The sequence below is a fragment of the Oncorhynchus masou genome, chromosome 9 (assembly GCF_036934945.1).
Source record: "Oncorhynchus masou masou isolate Uvic2021 chromosome 9, UVic_Omas_1.1, whole genome shotgun sequence".
NCBI lineage: Eukaryota > Metazoa > Chordata > Actinopteri > Salmoniformes > Salmonidae > Oncorhynchus > Oncorhynchus masou.
In genome coordinates this window covers 14,287,393-14,301,418 of record NC_088220.1, presented here as the reverse complement: position 1 = coordinate 14,301,418, position 14,026 = coordinate 14,287,393, and the positions used below count along the sequence as shown (strand labels likewise).

The window sequence follows — 14,026 nt, the reverse complement described above, 5'->3', positions numbered from 1 at the left end:
CATTCAGGAGCAGACAGAAATCCCCAGACTAAAGCGGTGGCATGTGGTGGGGCACCTTGGTTCCGCTGGAAGTGGGTCCTCCGTGGCGGGAGGGTGAGGAGGAGGAAGAGGAGGTGGAGACAGCTCTAGGTGTGTGTGCGTAGGCCCGGTGGAGCCCGTTGGACAGGCCCTGGTCTGAGTCCTCCATCTTGGCAGGGTAGAGGTTCTGCATGGAACTGAAGTTCTGAGGTGTGACGGGCTTGAAGGCAGATGGCCTGAGACGAGACTGGAGGGAGAAGAGTGAGAGAGAGAGAGAGAGATTGAGGGAGGGAGGGAGGGAGAGCGAGAGAGTGAGTGAGTGAGAGAGACAGAGTGAGTGAGAGAGAGAGAGTGAGAGAGAGACAGAGAGAGTGAGAGAGTGAGTGAGTGAGTGAGAGAGAGTGAGTGAGAGAGAGTGAGTGAGAGACAGAGAGAGAGACAGAGTGAGTGAGAGAGACATGGTGAGTGAGAGAGAGTGAGTGAGAGACAGAGAGAGTGAGTGAGAGAGAGTGAGTGAGAGAGAGAGCGAGAGAGTGAGTGAGTGAGTGAGTGAGTGAGAGAGCGAGAGAGAGTGAGTGAGAGAGTGAGTGAGAGAGTGAGAGAGTGAGTGAGAGAGAGTGTGAGTGAGAGAGCGAGCGAGAGAGAGAGAGAGTGAGTGAGAGAGCGAGAGAGAGCGAGAGAGTGAGTGAGTGAGAGAGAGTGAGTGAGAGAGACAGAGAGAGTGAGTGAGTGAGAGAGAGAGTGTGAGTGAGAGAGCGAGAGAGAGCGAGAGAGCGAGAGAGAGAGAGAGAGAGAGAGAGAGAGAGTGAGTGAGAGAGCGAGAGAGTGAGTGAGACAGAGAGAGTGAGTGAGAGAGAGAGAGACAGAGAGAGTGAGTGAGTGAGTGAGAGAGAGAGAGAGAAGGAGCAGTAAAGGCAGAGATGGCTAGAGGTAAAGAGACAGAGAGCCCACCACTCCATCCTGGACTTGAACAGCCTCTATGACCAGGTCCACCTATGCAAGGCAGCAGTGCCCACCTTTGCCCGGACTCTAAAGGACATCGCTGTCAAACACAGCCCCAAAACTTCACACAGGAGCAACAGATCAATAGACACCCTATCCAGACCAGCGAGACACTATCCCAGACCTGCGGGACCCCCCCCTGGACCTACACATAGAGGACCCATGCCAAGAGGACCTACATCCAGACCACAACACTACCAGCCACATCCACCCCCCCCCCCCTCCCCCGAAGTCAACAAAGCCCACACCCCATTTAGGCCTCAACATTAGGGCCTCAACATGGAAGTCACACATACACCCAGGCCGTGAGCGGGCAAACAGGCCCAACCCCCTCTTACACTAGCCCAAGTCAATGGAATGTACTAGATGCTGAGCAGGCTCTGCTCACACTTACTGGTCTAAGGCCAAACCACACTACCAACAACACACAACTCATTTATGAAACACAGAGCCTTCACTATCTCCTCCTGGAATATCCAAGGCCTGAGGTCATCTGCCTTTGGCCCAAAGAGCAGGAACCTGGACTTTATCAAATAAATCAGAATTACAGACATTGTCATCCTACAAGAAACATGGTATAGAGGAGACGGACCCACTGGTTGTCCTCTAGGTTACAGAGAGCTGGTAGTCCCATCCACCAAACTACCAGGTGTGAAACAGGGAAGGGACTCAGGGGGTATGTTAATTTGGTATAGAGCAGACCTAACTCACTCTATTAAATTCATCAAAACAGGAACATTTTACATCTGGCTAGAAATTCAAAAGGAAATGATCTCAACGGAGAAAATGTCCTCCTGTGTGCTACCTATATCCCCCCACTAGAATCCCCATACTTTAATGAAGACAGCTTCTCCATCCCGGAGGGGGAAATCAATCATTTCCAGGCCCAGGGACATGTACTAGTCTGTGGTGACCTAAATGCCAGAACTGGGCGAGAACCTGACACCCTCAGCTCACAGGGGGACAAACACCTACCTGCAGGTGACAGAATTCCCTTGCCCATATGCCCCACAAGGCACAACTATGACAATATAACCAACTAAAATGGGTCACAACTCCTGCAGCTCTGTCGCTTGCTGTCTACGTACATAGTCAATGGTAGGCTTCGAGGTGACTCCTATGGTAGGTACACCTATAGCTCATCTCTTGGCAGCAGTACTGTACAGTCGTGGCCAAAAGTTGAGAATGACACAAATATTAATTTCCACAAAGTTTGTTGCTTCAGTAACTTTATATATTTTTGTCAGATGTTACTATGGAATACTGAAGTATAATTACAAGCATTTCATAAGTGTTAAAGGCTTTTATTGACAATTACATGAAGTTGATGCAAAGAGTCAATATTTGCAGTGTTGACCCTTCTTTTTCAAGACCTCTGCAATCTGCCCTGGCATGCTGTCAATTAACTTCTGGGCCACATGCTGACTGATGGCAGCCCATTCTTGCATAATCAATGCTTGGAGTTTGTCAGAATTTGTGGGTTTTTGTTTGTCCACCCGCCTCTTGAGGATTGACCACAAGTTCTCAATGGGATTAAGGTCTGGGGAGTTTCCTGGCCATGGAACCAAAATATCGATGTTTTGTTCCCCAAGCCACTTAGTTATCACTTTTGCCTTATGGCAAGGTGCTCCATCATGCTGGAAAAGGCATTGTTCATCACCAAACTGTTCCTGGATGGTTGGGAGAAGTTGCTCTCGGAGGATGTGTTGGTACCATTCTTTATTCATGGCTGTGTTCTTAGGCAAAATTGTGAGAGAGCCCACTCCCTTAGCTGAGAAGCAACCCCACACATGAATGGTCTCAGGATGCTTTACTGCTGGCATGACACAGGACTGATGGTAGCGCTCACCTTGTCTTCTCCGGACAAGCTTTTTTCCGGATGCCCCAAACAATCAGAAAAGGGATTCATCAGAGAAAATGACTTTGCCCCAGTCCTCAGCAGTCCAATCCCTGTACCTTCTGCAGAATATCAGTCTGTCCCTGATGTTTTTCCTGGAGAGAAGTGGCTTCTTTGCTTCCCTTCTTGACACCAGGCCTTCCTCCAAAAGTCTTTGTCTCACTGTGCGTGCAGATGCACTCACACCTGCCTGCTGCCATTCCTGAGCAAGCCCTGTACTGGTGGTGCCCCGATCCCGAAGCTGAATCAACTTTAGGAGATGGTCCTGGTGCTTGCTGGACTTTCTTGGGCGCCCTGAAGCCTTCTTCACAACAATTGAATCCCTCTCCTTGAAGTTCTTGATGATCCGATAAATGGTTGATTTAGGTGCAATCTTACTGGCAGCAATATCCTTGCCTGTGAAGCCCTTTTTGTGCAAAGCAATGATGATGGCACATTTTTCCTTGTAGGTAACCATGGTTGACAGAGGAAGAACAAGGATTCTAAGCACCACACTCCTTTTGAAGCTTCCAGTCTGTTATTCGAACCCAATCAGCATGACAGAGTGATCTCCAGCCTTGTCCTCGTCAACACTCACACCTGTGTTAACGAGAGAATCACTTACATGATGTTAGCTGGACCTTTTGTGGCATGGCTGAAATGCAGTGGAAATGTTTTGAGGGGATTCAGTTCATTTGCATGGCAAAGAGGGACTTTGCAATTAATTTAAATTCATCTGATCACTCTTCATAACATTCTGGAGTATATGCAAATTGCCATCATACAAACTGAGGCAGCAGACTTTGTGAAAATTAATATTTGTGTCATTCTCAAAACTTTTGGCCACAACTCTAGACTACTTGATCACTGACTTCAATCCAGAGTCTCTCAGAGTGTTCACAGTCAACCCACTGACTCCCCTATCAGATCACAGCAAAATCACAGTCTACTTTTTACAGAGCAAAACTCAATCATAAGGCATCAAAGCCAAAGGAATAAAATTAAGAAATGCTATAGATGGAAGGAATGTACTGTGGAAACCTACCAAAAAACAATTAGGCAACAACTAATTCAATCCCTTTTAGACAACTTCATGGACAAAATATTCCACTGTAATAGTGAAGGTGTAAACTTGGCAGCAGAAAACCTAAACAGTATATTTGACCTCTCAGCTTCCCTAACAGAAAACTGAATAAAATGAACAACAATGACAAATGGTTTGATGAAGAATGCAAAAACCTAAGAGAGAAATTGAGAAACCTGTCCAACCACAAACAGAGACCCAGAAAACCTGAGCCTACGCCTTCACTATGGTGAATCACTAAAACAATACAGAAATAAACTACGGAAAAAGAAGGAACAGCACGTCAGAAATCAGCTCAATGTAACTGAAGAATCCATAGACTCTAACCTCTTCTGGAAAACACTAAACAAACAGCAACATAAAGAGGTATCTATCTAAAATGGAGATGTATTGGGTAAACCACTTCTCCAATCCTTTTGGCTCTATAACAAACAACAACATAAAGAGGTATCTATCTAAAATGGAGATGTATTGGGTAAACCACTTATCCAATCCTTTTGGCTCTATAACAAACAACAAAAACATTAACATGATCAAATACAAATCTTAGAATAAACTATTAAAGACTACCAGAACCCACTGGATTCTCCAATTACCTTGAATGAACTACAGGACAAAATACAAACCCTCCAACCCAAAAAGGCCTGTGGTGTTAATGGTGTCCTCAATGAAATGATCAAATATACAAACCAAAAATTCCAACTGGCTATACTAAAACTCTTTAACATCATCCTTAGCTCTGGCATCTTCCCCAATATTTGGAACCAAGGACTGATCACCCCAATCCACAAAAGTGTAGACAAATTTGACCCCATTAACTACCGTGGGACATGAGTAAAATCCTCTGCATTATCATTAACAGCCCACAAAATGAGGTGGAAACTGAGCTGCACTTCCTAACGTCCTGCCAAATGTACGACCATATTAGAGAAACATATTTCACTCAGATTACACAGACCCACAAAGAATTCAAAAACAAACCCGATTTTGATAAACTCCTAATTCTATTGGGTTAAATACCACAGTGTGACATCACAGCAGCAAGAATTGTGACCTGTTGCCACAAGAAAAGGGCAACAGAAGAAGAACAAACACCATTGTAAATACAACCCATATTTATGTTTATTTATTTTCCCTTTGTACTTTCACCCCTATATGTTTTCCCAGGGATATCACCCCTATATGTTTTCCCAGGGATATCACCCCTATATGTTGTCCCAGGGATATCACCCCTATATGTTGTCCCAGGGATATCACCCCTATATGTTTTCCCAGGGATATCACCCCTATATGTTGTCCCAGGGATATCACCCCTATATGTTGTCCCATTGATATCACCCCTATATGTTGTCCCAGGGATATCACCCCTATATGTTGTCCCATTGATATCAACCCTATATGTTGTCCCAGGGATATCACCCCTATGTTTTCCCAGGGATATCACCCCTATATGTTGTCCCAGGGATATCACCCCTATATGTTTTCCCAGGGATATCACCCCTATATGTTGTCCCATTGATATCAACCCTATATGTTGTCCCAGGGATATCACCCCTATATGTTGTCCCAGGGATATCACCCCTATATGTTGTCCCAGGGATATCACCCCTATATGTTGTCCCAGGGATATCATCCCTACATGTTGTCCCATTGATATCACCCCTTCAATATATGTTGTCCCAGGGATATCCCCCCTATATGTTGTCCCAGGGATATCCCCCCTATATGTTGTCCCAGGGATATCACCCCTATATGTTGTCCCAGGGATATCACCCCTATATGTTGTCCCAGGGATATCCCTCCTATATGTTGTCCCAGGGATATCCCCCTATATGTTGTCCCAGGGATATCCCCCTATATGTTGTCCCAGGGATATCCCCCTATATGTTGTCCCAGGGATATCCCCCTATATGTTGTCCCAGGGATATCCCCCCTATATGTTGTCCCAGGGATATCCCCCCTATATGTTGTCCCAGGGATATCCCCCCTATATGCTGTCCCAGGGATATCCCCCTATATGTTGTCCCAGGGATATCACCCCTATATGTTGTCCCAGGGATATCCCCCCTATATGCTGTCCCAGGGATATCCCCCTATATGCTGTCCCAGGGATATCCCCCTTATATGTTGTCCCAGGGATATCACCCCTATATGTTGTCCCAGGGATATCCCCCCTATATGCTGTCCCAGGGATATCCCCCCTATATGTTGTCCCAGGGATATCCCCCTATATGTTGTCCCAGGGATATCCCCCCTATATGTTGTCCCAGGGATATCCCCCCTATATGTTGTCCCAGGGATATCCCCCTATATGCTGTCCCAGGGATATCCCCCTATATGTTGTCCCAGGGATATCCCCCCTATATGCTGTCCCAGGGATATCCCCCTATATGTTGTCCCAGGGATATCCCCCTATATGCTGTCCCAGGGATATCCCCCTATATGTTGTCCCAGGGATATCCCCCTATATGCTGTCCCAGGGATATCCCCCTATATGTTGTCCCAGGGATATCACCCCTATATGTTGTCCCAGGGATATCCCCCTATATGTTGTCCCAGGGATATCCCCCTATATGTTGTGCCAGGGATATCCCCTTATATGTTGTCCCAGGGATATCACCCCTATATGTTGTCCCAGGGATATCACCCCTATATGTTGTCCCAGGGATATCCCCCCTATATGTTGTCCCAGGGATATCCCCCCTATATGTTGTGCCAGGGATATCCCCCTTATATGTTGTCCCAGGGATATCACCCCTATATGTTGTCCCAGGGATATCACCCCTATATGCTGTCCCAGGGATATCACCCCTATATGTTGTCCCAGGGATATCACCCCTATATGTTGTCCCTTTGATATCACCCCTATATGTTGTCCCAGGGATATCACCCCTATATGTTGTCCCAGGGATATCACCCCTATATGTTGTCCCTTTGATATCACCCCTATATGTTGTCCCAGGGATATCACCCCTATATGTTGTCCCAGGGATATCACCCCTATATGTTGTCCCAGGGATATCACCCCTATATGTTGTCCCTTTGATATCACCCCTATATGTTGTCCCAGGGATATCACCCCTATATGTTGTCCCAGGGATATCACCCATATATGTTGTCCCAGGGATATCACCCCTATATGTTGTCCCAGGGATATCACCCCTATATGTTGTCCCATAACCAGGTGTTCTTCTTACCTTCTCATATTTCCCTCCAATTGGCAGGGAGTGCTTTGAAACGTCCACCTCAGTTCGGTCTTTGTAGTAGAGCTTGATGTGTTCCTCCTCATGTCCATGCTCTCTCTTCATGGACTGCATGCTGGAGAAGATGTCCTTCCTACTGCTGCCTGGGCCGCTACCCACTTTGGCCTCTTTCCTGGTGGGGATCATTATCAAGGTTTTCCTTCAGGCTTCAAGTCAATTGATAATCTGTTCCCCTGAACGATAACAGCTTGTTATTTGAGTTTGCAAGAAAGGCATTTCACTGTACATGTGCATGTGACATTAAAACTTTAAATTAATTAATTTCATCTAGATTTACAACTTTACATTGTAACAGCTTACTTCGCAAATACAGTGCATTCGGAAAGTATTCAGACCATTTTACTTTTTCACATTTTGTTACATTACAGCCTTCTTCTAAAATTGATTAAATAAAAAATGTTCCTCATCAATCTACACACAATACACCATAATGACAAAGCGAAAACAGGTTATTTACTTAACTATTCAGACCTTTTGCTATGAGACTCAAAATTGAGCTCAGGTGCATCCTGTTTCCATTGATCATCCTTGAGATGTTTCTACAACTTGATTGGAGTCCAGCTGTGGTAAATTCAATTGATAGGACATGATTTGGAAAGGCACACACTCGTCTATCTATATAAGTTCCCACAGTTGACAGTGCATGTCAGAGCAAAAACCAAGCCTTGTGATCGAAGGAATTGTCAATAATGCTCCGAGACAGGATTGTGTCAAGGCACAGATCTGGGGAAGGGTACAAAAACATTTCTTCAGCATTGAAGGTCCCCAAGAACACAGTGGCCTCCATCATTCTTAAATGGAAGTAGTTTGGAACCACCAAGACTCTTCCTAGAGCTGGCCGCCCGGTCAAATTCAGCAATCAGGGGGAAAAGGGCCTTGGTCAGGGAAGTGACTGTTTGAAAAGCATTCCAGGTGAAACTGGTTGAGAGAATGCCAAAAGTGTGCAAAGCTGTCATCAAGGCAAAGGGTGGCTACTTTGAATAATTAAAAATATAACATATATTTTGATTTGTTTAATGCTTTTTTGGTTACTACATGATTACCAGTGGTGGGCCGTCAGGGCCAGCAAGGCCTTCTCTGCTGGCCTAAACATCATCAGAATATATATATTGTTTAAATATATTTTCCCACAAATATGTATTTAATTATTCCCCAGAGTAAGAGTTACACTCTTCATTTCATAGCGTTCCTCTTGGTTGCACTGCTTCCAGGCCCAGGTTGAGATTTGGAGGGCTGGTCTTTATGTTAGATATTTTATCCAATCATCTTCAGCCATCATGTGTTGCCAGGGGTCTAAAATCTGCCCTCAGGCCTTCAGAATCAACAGTGCGGGCGCTTGTAGCTTAAAGTGAATGGAAATTAAAATTTAGTGTCAACCAATCAGCTTTAGAGTTGGTTATTGTACGCCTGCTGTCTGGCTCCAGTGTTACACAGGAGCCAGCTAGCAGGCATAGTGCCTGCACGTCTTTTGATTGGATTACCAATATTGAGAGGCAGGTCCTATATGGGCAGGTCTCAGAACTAGGAAACTGAAATTGATCAACGAATTAATTTGCGTACTACTAAACTGTTTTTTCAACCCACAATGGCAGAAGGAGAAGATATCGATTTGGTCGAGGATATAATTATAACGCCATTCTCAAGACAAACTTTTCAAGAAAAGTTAGACATTGTCAGGAGAGGTAGATGCCGACGCTACAAAGCCGACGCTACAAAGACAGGCTCCGAGAAGCACTGCAAACTGTACTGCTGGGAATGCCTATTATTTGCAAGTGATCGATTTGGTGTTTGGAGCCACACTGGCTTTGCAAACCTGAGTTGTCTAACCAAGGCAGCAACGAGACACCAAAGTACGGCTGGGCACTTACAAACAATGGTGCTTTTGAAAACTTTTGGGGACACCCGAGTGGATCTACAGCTCAACAAACAAGCGCGCAGGGCAACGAAGCTGCACAATGAAAAGGTATTGTACTCTTCCCCTGCAATTCTCTGAATAAAAATGTCAATTTCAAGGTGACGCAACGCCTGGTTATACTGCGTTTCTGTCTAAATGTATAGTGTCTAGAGCCATGGCATCATAATGATTGTAATAAGAGGTGGATTAATTCGGGTGGGACTGTGTAGGACTTCACTGAAGGCCCAGGCCCCAGAACCACGGCACGCTACTGATGATTACATATGTGTTATTTCATAGTGTTGATGTCTTCACTATTATTCTATGTAGAACTTGAATTAGTAGGAGTGTCCAAAATTTTGATTGGTACTTTCCTTTTGCTGTACATTTCTACAAAACAGTTTTTGCTTTGATATTTTGGGGTATTGTGTGTAGATTGATGAGGAGGGAAAACAATTTAATACATTTTAGAATAGGGTTGTAATGTAACAAAATATGGAAAAAGTCAAGGGGTCTGAATACTTTCTGAATGGTAGGAGTCACACCTCCTACCAGCTCACTATGTGTGGCACCCACCTGGCAGCAGCACTAACAACACTGCTATGGAATAACAGGTGATGTTATTACCCAACAGCATCATTAATGCCTTCTATTTGAAACAGACAACTCTTTACCACTTTGCCTGTACTTTATGGAATACATAGAGAATACATACTCTCTAATGTAGCACCCATCTGGGTGATGAAACATGGCAGCCATTTTGTGCCTATCAGAGAGCTCACTAACCTGGTGATGTTGAGGTAGTTGAGCAGCTCTCTCTGGTTGAAGCCTTTCTTTAATAACCTGTTGGTCTGTCTGGGTCCCACCTGGGGCACGGCCCGGCTGCCTTTAGCTGGGGACCCGTCCGGGCGCTCCACTAGGCTGCCTACACTACCCATACTGCACCGGGCCAGTAGGGCTGTGGGCCGGGTAGGGGTCGAGTAGGGGTCACGGCTCAGAGGAAGGGTCTGGACCGATGTTGCCATTGGTTACAGGACAGGGTGGCCACGTGGAGAACTCTTGAGGTAGAGGAAGAGAGCAAAGAAGAGAGGAAGAAAGAGGTTGAGAATCAGAGAATGGACATAAACAAACTGATTCAGAACCCTGTAAAATATCTTTGGCATCATGAACCATCATCACCATGATAACTATTCACCTTCTAACTGTAATATCTTATCTCTATGGCAACACAAACCATCATCACCATGATAACCTCCTATTCACCTTCTAACTGTAATATCTTATCTCGATGGAAACACGAACCATCATCACCATGATAACCTCATATTCACCTTCTAACTGTAATATCTTATCTCTATGGAAACACGAACCATCATCACCATGATAACCTCCTATTCACCTTCTAACTGTAATATCTTATCTCTATGGCAACACAAACCATCATCACCATGATAACCTCCTATTCACCTTCTAACTGTAATATCTTATCTCTATGGAAACACGAACCATCATCACCATGATAACCTCCTATTCACCTTCTAACTGTAATATCTTATCTCTATGGCAACACGAACCATCATATCCAAGACCAAGTCCGCACTTTATTGGATTGTTTACAGTTTTCAGCTCTCTGTATGTCTTCCTCTGTTCCTCTGATCACTTAACTCCTGCACTCTAGTGGTTAATAAAGCAAAATAACTAGTATCATGATTCTTTATTAGGTGGTCCCATTCCCTCTGTCTTCCTCAGTATTCCCCCATAGCCTTTACCCTAGTTACTAGTCTGTTGTTGATGTGAATTCTAGTCAAACTCCTCCTGTCTTTTTCCCTGTCTGGCTTTATATCTCGTCTCTCAGGGCATGACTTGACATGTGCCACTTCTCTGTCATCAGCTGTGTGTGTGTGTGTGTGTGTGTGTGTGTGTGTGTGTGTGTGTGTGTGTGTGTGTGTGTGTGTGTGTGTGTGTGTGTGTGTGTGTGTGTGTGTGTGTGTATGTATGTGTGTGTGTATGTGTATGTGTATGTGTATGTGTATGTGTATGTGTGTGTGTGTGTGTGTGTGTGTGTGTCCCGAGGCAGTTTTGTGCAGTCAGTGACCGACCGAAAACCTTTCAAATTTTTCAAGACACATCAAGTGTAAAAATCAACACTAGGCCAGCTAAATGTAAAAATCAACACGTTTTTACTAAGCCAGCTAAATGTAAAAATCAACGCGTTTTTACGAAGCCGGCTAAATGTACAAATCAACACGTTTTTACTAAGCCAGCTAAATGTAAAAATCAACACGTTTTCACTAGGCCAGCTAAATGTAAAAATCAACACGTTTTTACTAAGCCAGCTAAATGTAAAAATCAACACGTTTTTACTAGGCCAGCTAAATGTAAAAATCAACACGTTTTTACTAAGCCAGCTAAATGTAAAAATCAACACGTTTTTACTAGGCCAGCTAAATGTAAAAATCAACACGTTTTTACTAAGCCAGCTAAATGTAAAAATCAACATGTTTTTACTAAGCCAGCTAAATGTAAAAATCAACACGTTTTTACTAAGCCAGCTAAATGTAAAAATCAACACGTTTTTACTAGGCCAGCTAAATGTAAAAATCAACACGTTTTTACTAGGCCAGCTAAATGTAAAAATCAACACGTTTTTACTAGGCCAGCTAAATGTAAAAATCAACACGTTTTTACTAAGCCAACTAAATGTAAAAATCAACACGTTTTTACTAAGCCAGCTAAATGTAAAAATCAACACGTTTTTACTAGGCCAGCTAAATGTAAAAATCAACACGTTTTACTAGGCCAGCTAAATGTAAAAATCAACACGTTTTTACTAGGCCAGCTAAATGTAAAAATCAACACGTTTTTACTAAGCCAACTAAATGTAAAAATCAACACGTTTTTACTAGGCCAGCTAAATGTAAAAATCAACACGTTTTTACTAAGCCAGCTAAACTGTGATCTGATAGTAATAAGTGTAGGTTAAACCATGGCATAGTGCACAACAACCATACGGTTCAAATACGCTCTACTACTAGCTCATCATAGAACAACACTAAACATAACCACAACACTTTCCTACAGTTGTTAAGCCTTCAAATCCCACATAACGCATGTTCTTCCTGTCAGAGACACCTCATGCCTTTTGAAATGGTAAAAACGAGTTGTAAGCTAAAAGAGACGATTACAGATGTAGAGTGTGTGCGTGTGTGAGTGAGCCTCTTGGGGAAGAGGAGCAGAGAACATATGCACCATCAGAAGCTTGTTATGTAACTGTGTGTGTGTGTGTGTGTGTGTGTGTGTATGTTCGCCCTCTGTGATGCTACTGACTACAGTAAATCCTATTTGTCTGATAAAGAGGCAGGGTGCTTTGATTCAGGCAGCAGAGATGAGCAAGGATGTGCCTTTATAACCAGGGCAGCCCTGCTGTACTTACTACAGTGCCAGGTAGTCTAGTGGTTAGAGCGTTGGGACAGTAACTGAAAGGTTGCTGGATCAAATCCCAGAGCTGACAAAACAAAAATATGTTGTTCTGCACCTGAGCAAGGGGGCCGAAGACGTGGATGCCCATTAAGGCAGTTAACCTGCTGTTCCCCGGGGGCCGAAGACGTGGATGCCCATTAAGGCAGTTAACCTGCTGTTCCCCGGGGGCCGAAGACGTGGATGCCCATTAAGGCAGTTAACCTGCTGTTCCCCGGGGGCCGAAGACGTGGAGGTCCATTAAGGCAGTTAACCTGCTGTTCCCCGGGGGCTGAAGACGTGGAGGCCCATTAAGGCAGTTAACCTGCTGTTCCCCGGGGGCTGAAGACGTGGAGGTCCATTAAGGCAGTTAACCTGCTGTTCCCCGGGGGCGAAGACGTGGAGGTCCATTAAGGCAGTTAACCTGCTGTTCCCCGGGGGCTGAAGACGTGGAGGTCCATTAAGGCAGTTAACCTGCTGTTCCCCGGGGGCTGAAGACGTGGAGGTCCATTAAGGCAGTTAACCTGCTTTTCCCCGGGGGCTGAAGACGTGGATGCCCATTAAGGCAGTTAACCTGCTGTTCCCCGGGGGCCGAGAGACGTGGAGGTCCATTAAGGCAGTTAACCTGCTGTTCCCCGGGGGCCGAAGACGTGGATGCCCATTAAGGCAGTTAACCTGCTGTTCCCCGGGGGCCGAAGACGTGGAGGTCCATTAAGGCAGCCCCCTGCACCTCTCTGATCCAGAGGGGTTGGTTTAAATGCAGAAGACACATTTCAGTTGAAGGTGTTCCTTTCCCTTATTGTATCCATTTGATTTATTATTTCCCTTCCGATTTCTTTCAAATAACACGGTCAATTCAGTCAGCGCATCCTATTGACCACGCCTTCTAATCTATAGCCAGAACAGTGTAACTGTGGTTATTCAGTGGTCATATTAATGACTGTACAGTACAGTGTAACCTACTATAGCACACTGGTTATTCAGTGGTCATATTAATGACTGTACAGTACAGTGTAACCTACTATAGCACACTGGTTATTCAGTGGTCATATTAATGACTGTACAGTACAGTGTAACCTACTATAGCACACTGGTTATTCAGTGGTCATATTAATGACTGTACAGTACAGTGCAACCTACTATAGCACACTGGTTATTCAGTGGTCATATTAATGACTGTACGGCACATATGTCAGAGTCAAGGCCCGCGGGCCACATCCGGCCCGCGAGAAGGTTTTTTACGGCCCCTGGGATGATCTTGATTTATTATTAGAACCGGCCCGCAGACCGCAGCAAGCCGGCAGCCCGCAGATCTTTTACACGCACCAATACTACATTTCCCACAATGCAACGGTGACGCACCGAGCAGTAGGCTGCTTCATTTCAATATTTATTGGCACAGCAGTCGTCAGCATCACAGTAAAATTAACTTT

At 44.7% G+C, this 14,026-nt stretch overlaps 1 protein-coding gene across 1 annotated transcript in view; it reads right to left on the bottom strand.

The window, feature by feature from the left end:
- Positions 1-10,192, bottom strand: part of LOC135545163 (NEDD4-binding protein 3-A-like) — a 27,139-nt gene extending 16,947 nt beyond the window's left edge. The window contains 3 exon segments of the mRNA XM_064972796.1: positions 56-265; positions 7,178-7,355; positions 9,924-10,192. Coding sequence (XP_064828868.1) covers positions 56-265; positions 7,178-7,355; positions 9,924-10,162 — 627 coding nt within the window. The 5' untranslated portion in view covers positions 10,163-10,192.
- Positions 10,193-14,026: the final 3,834 nt, after the last annotated feature.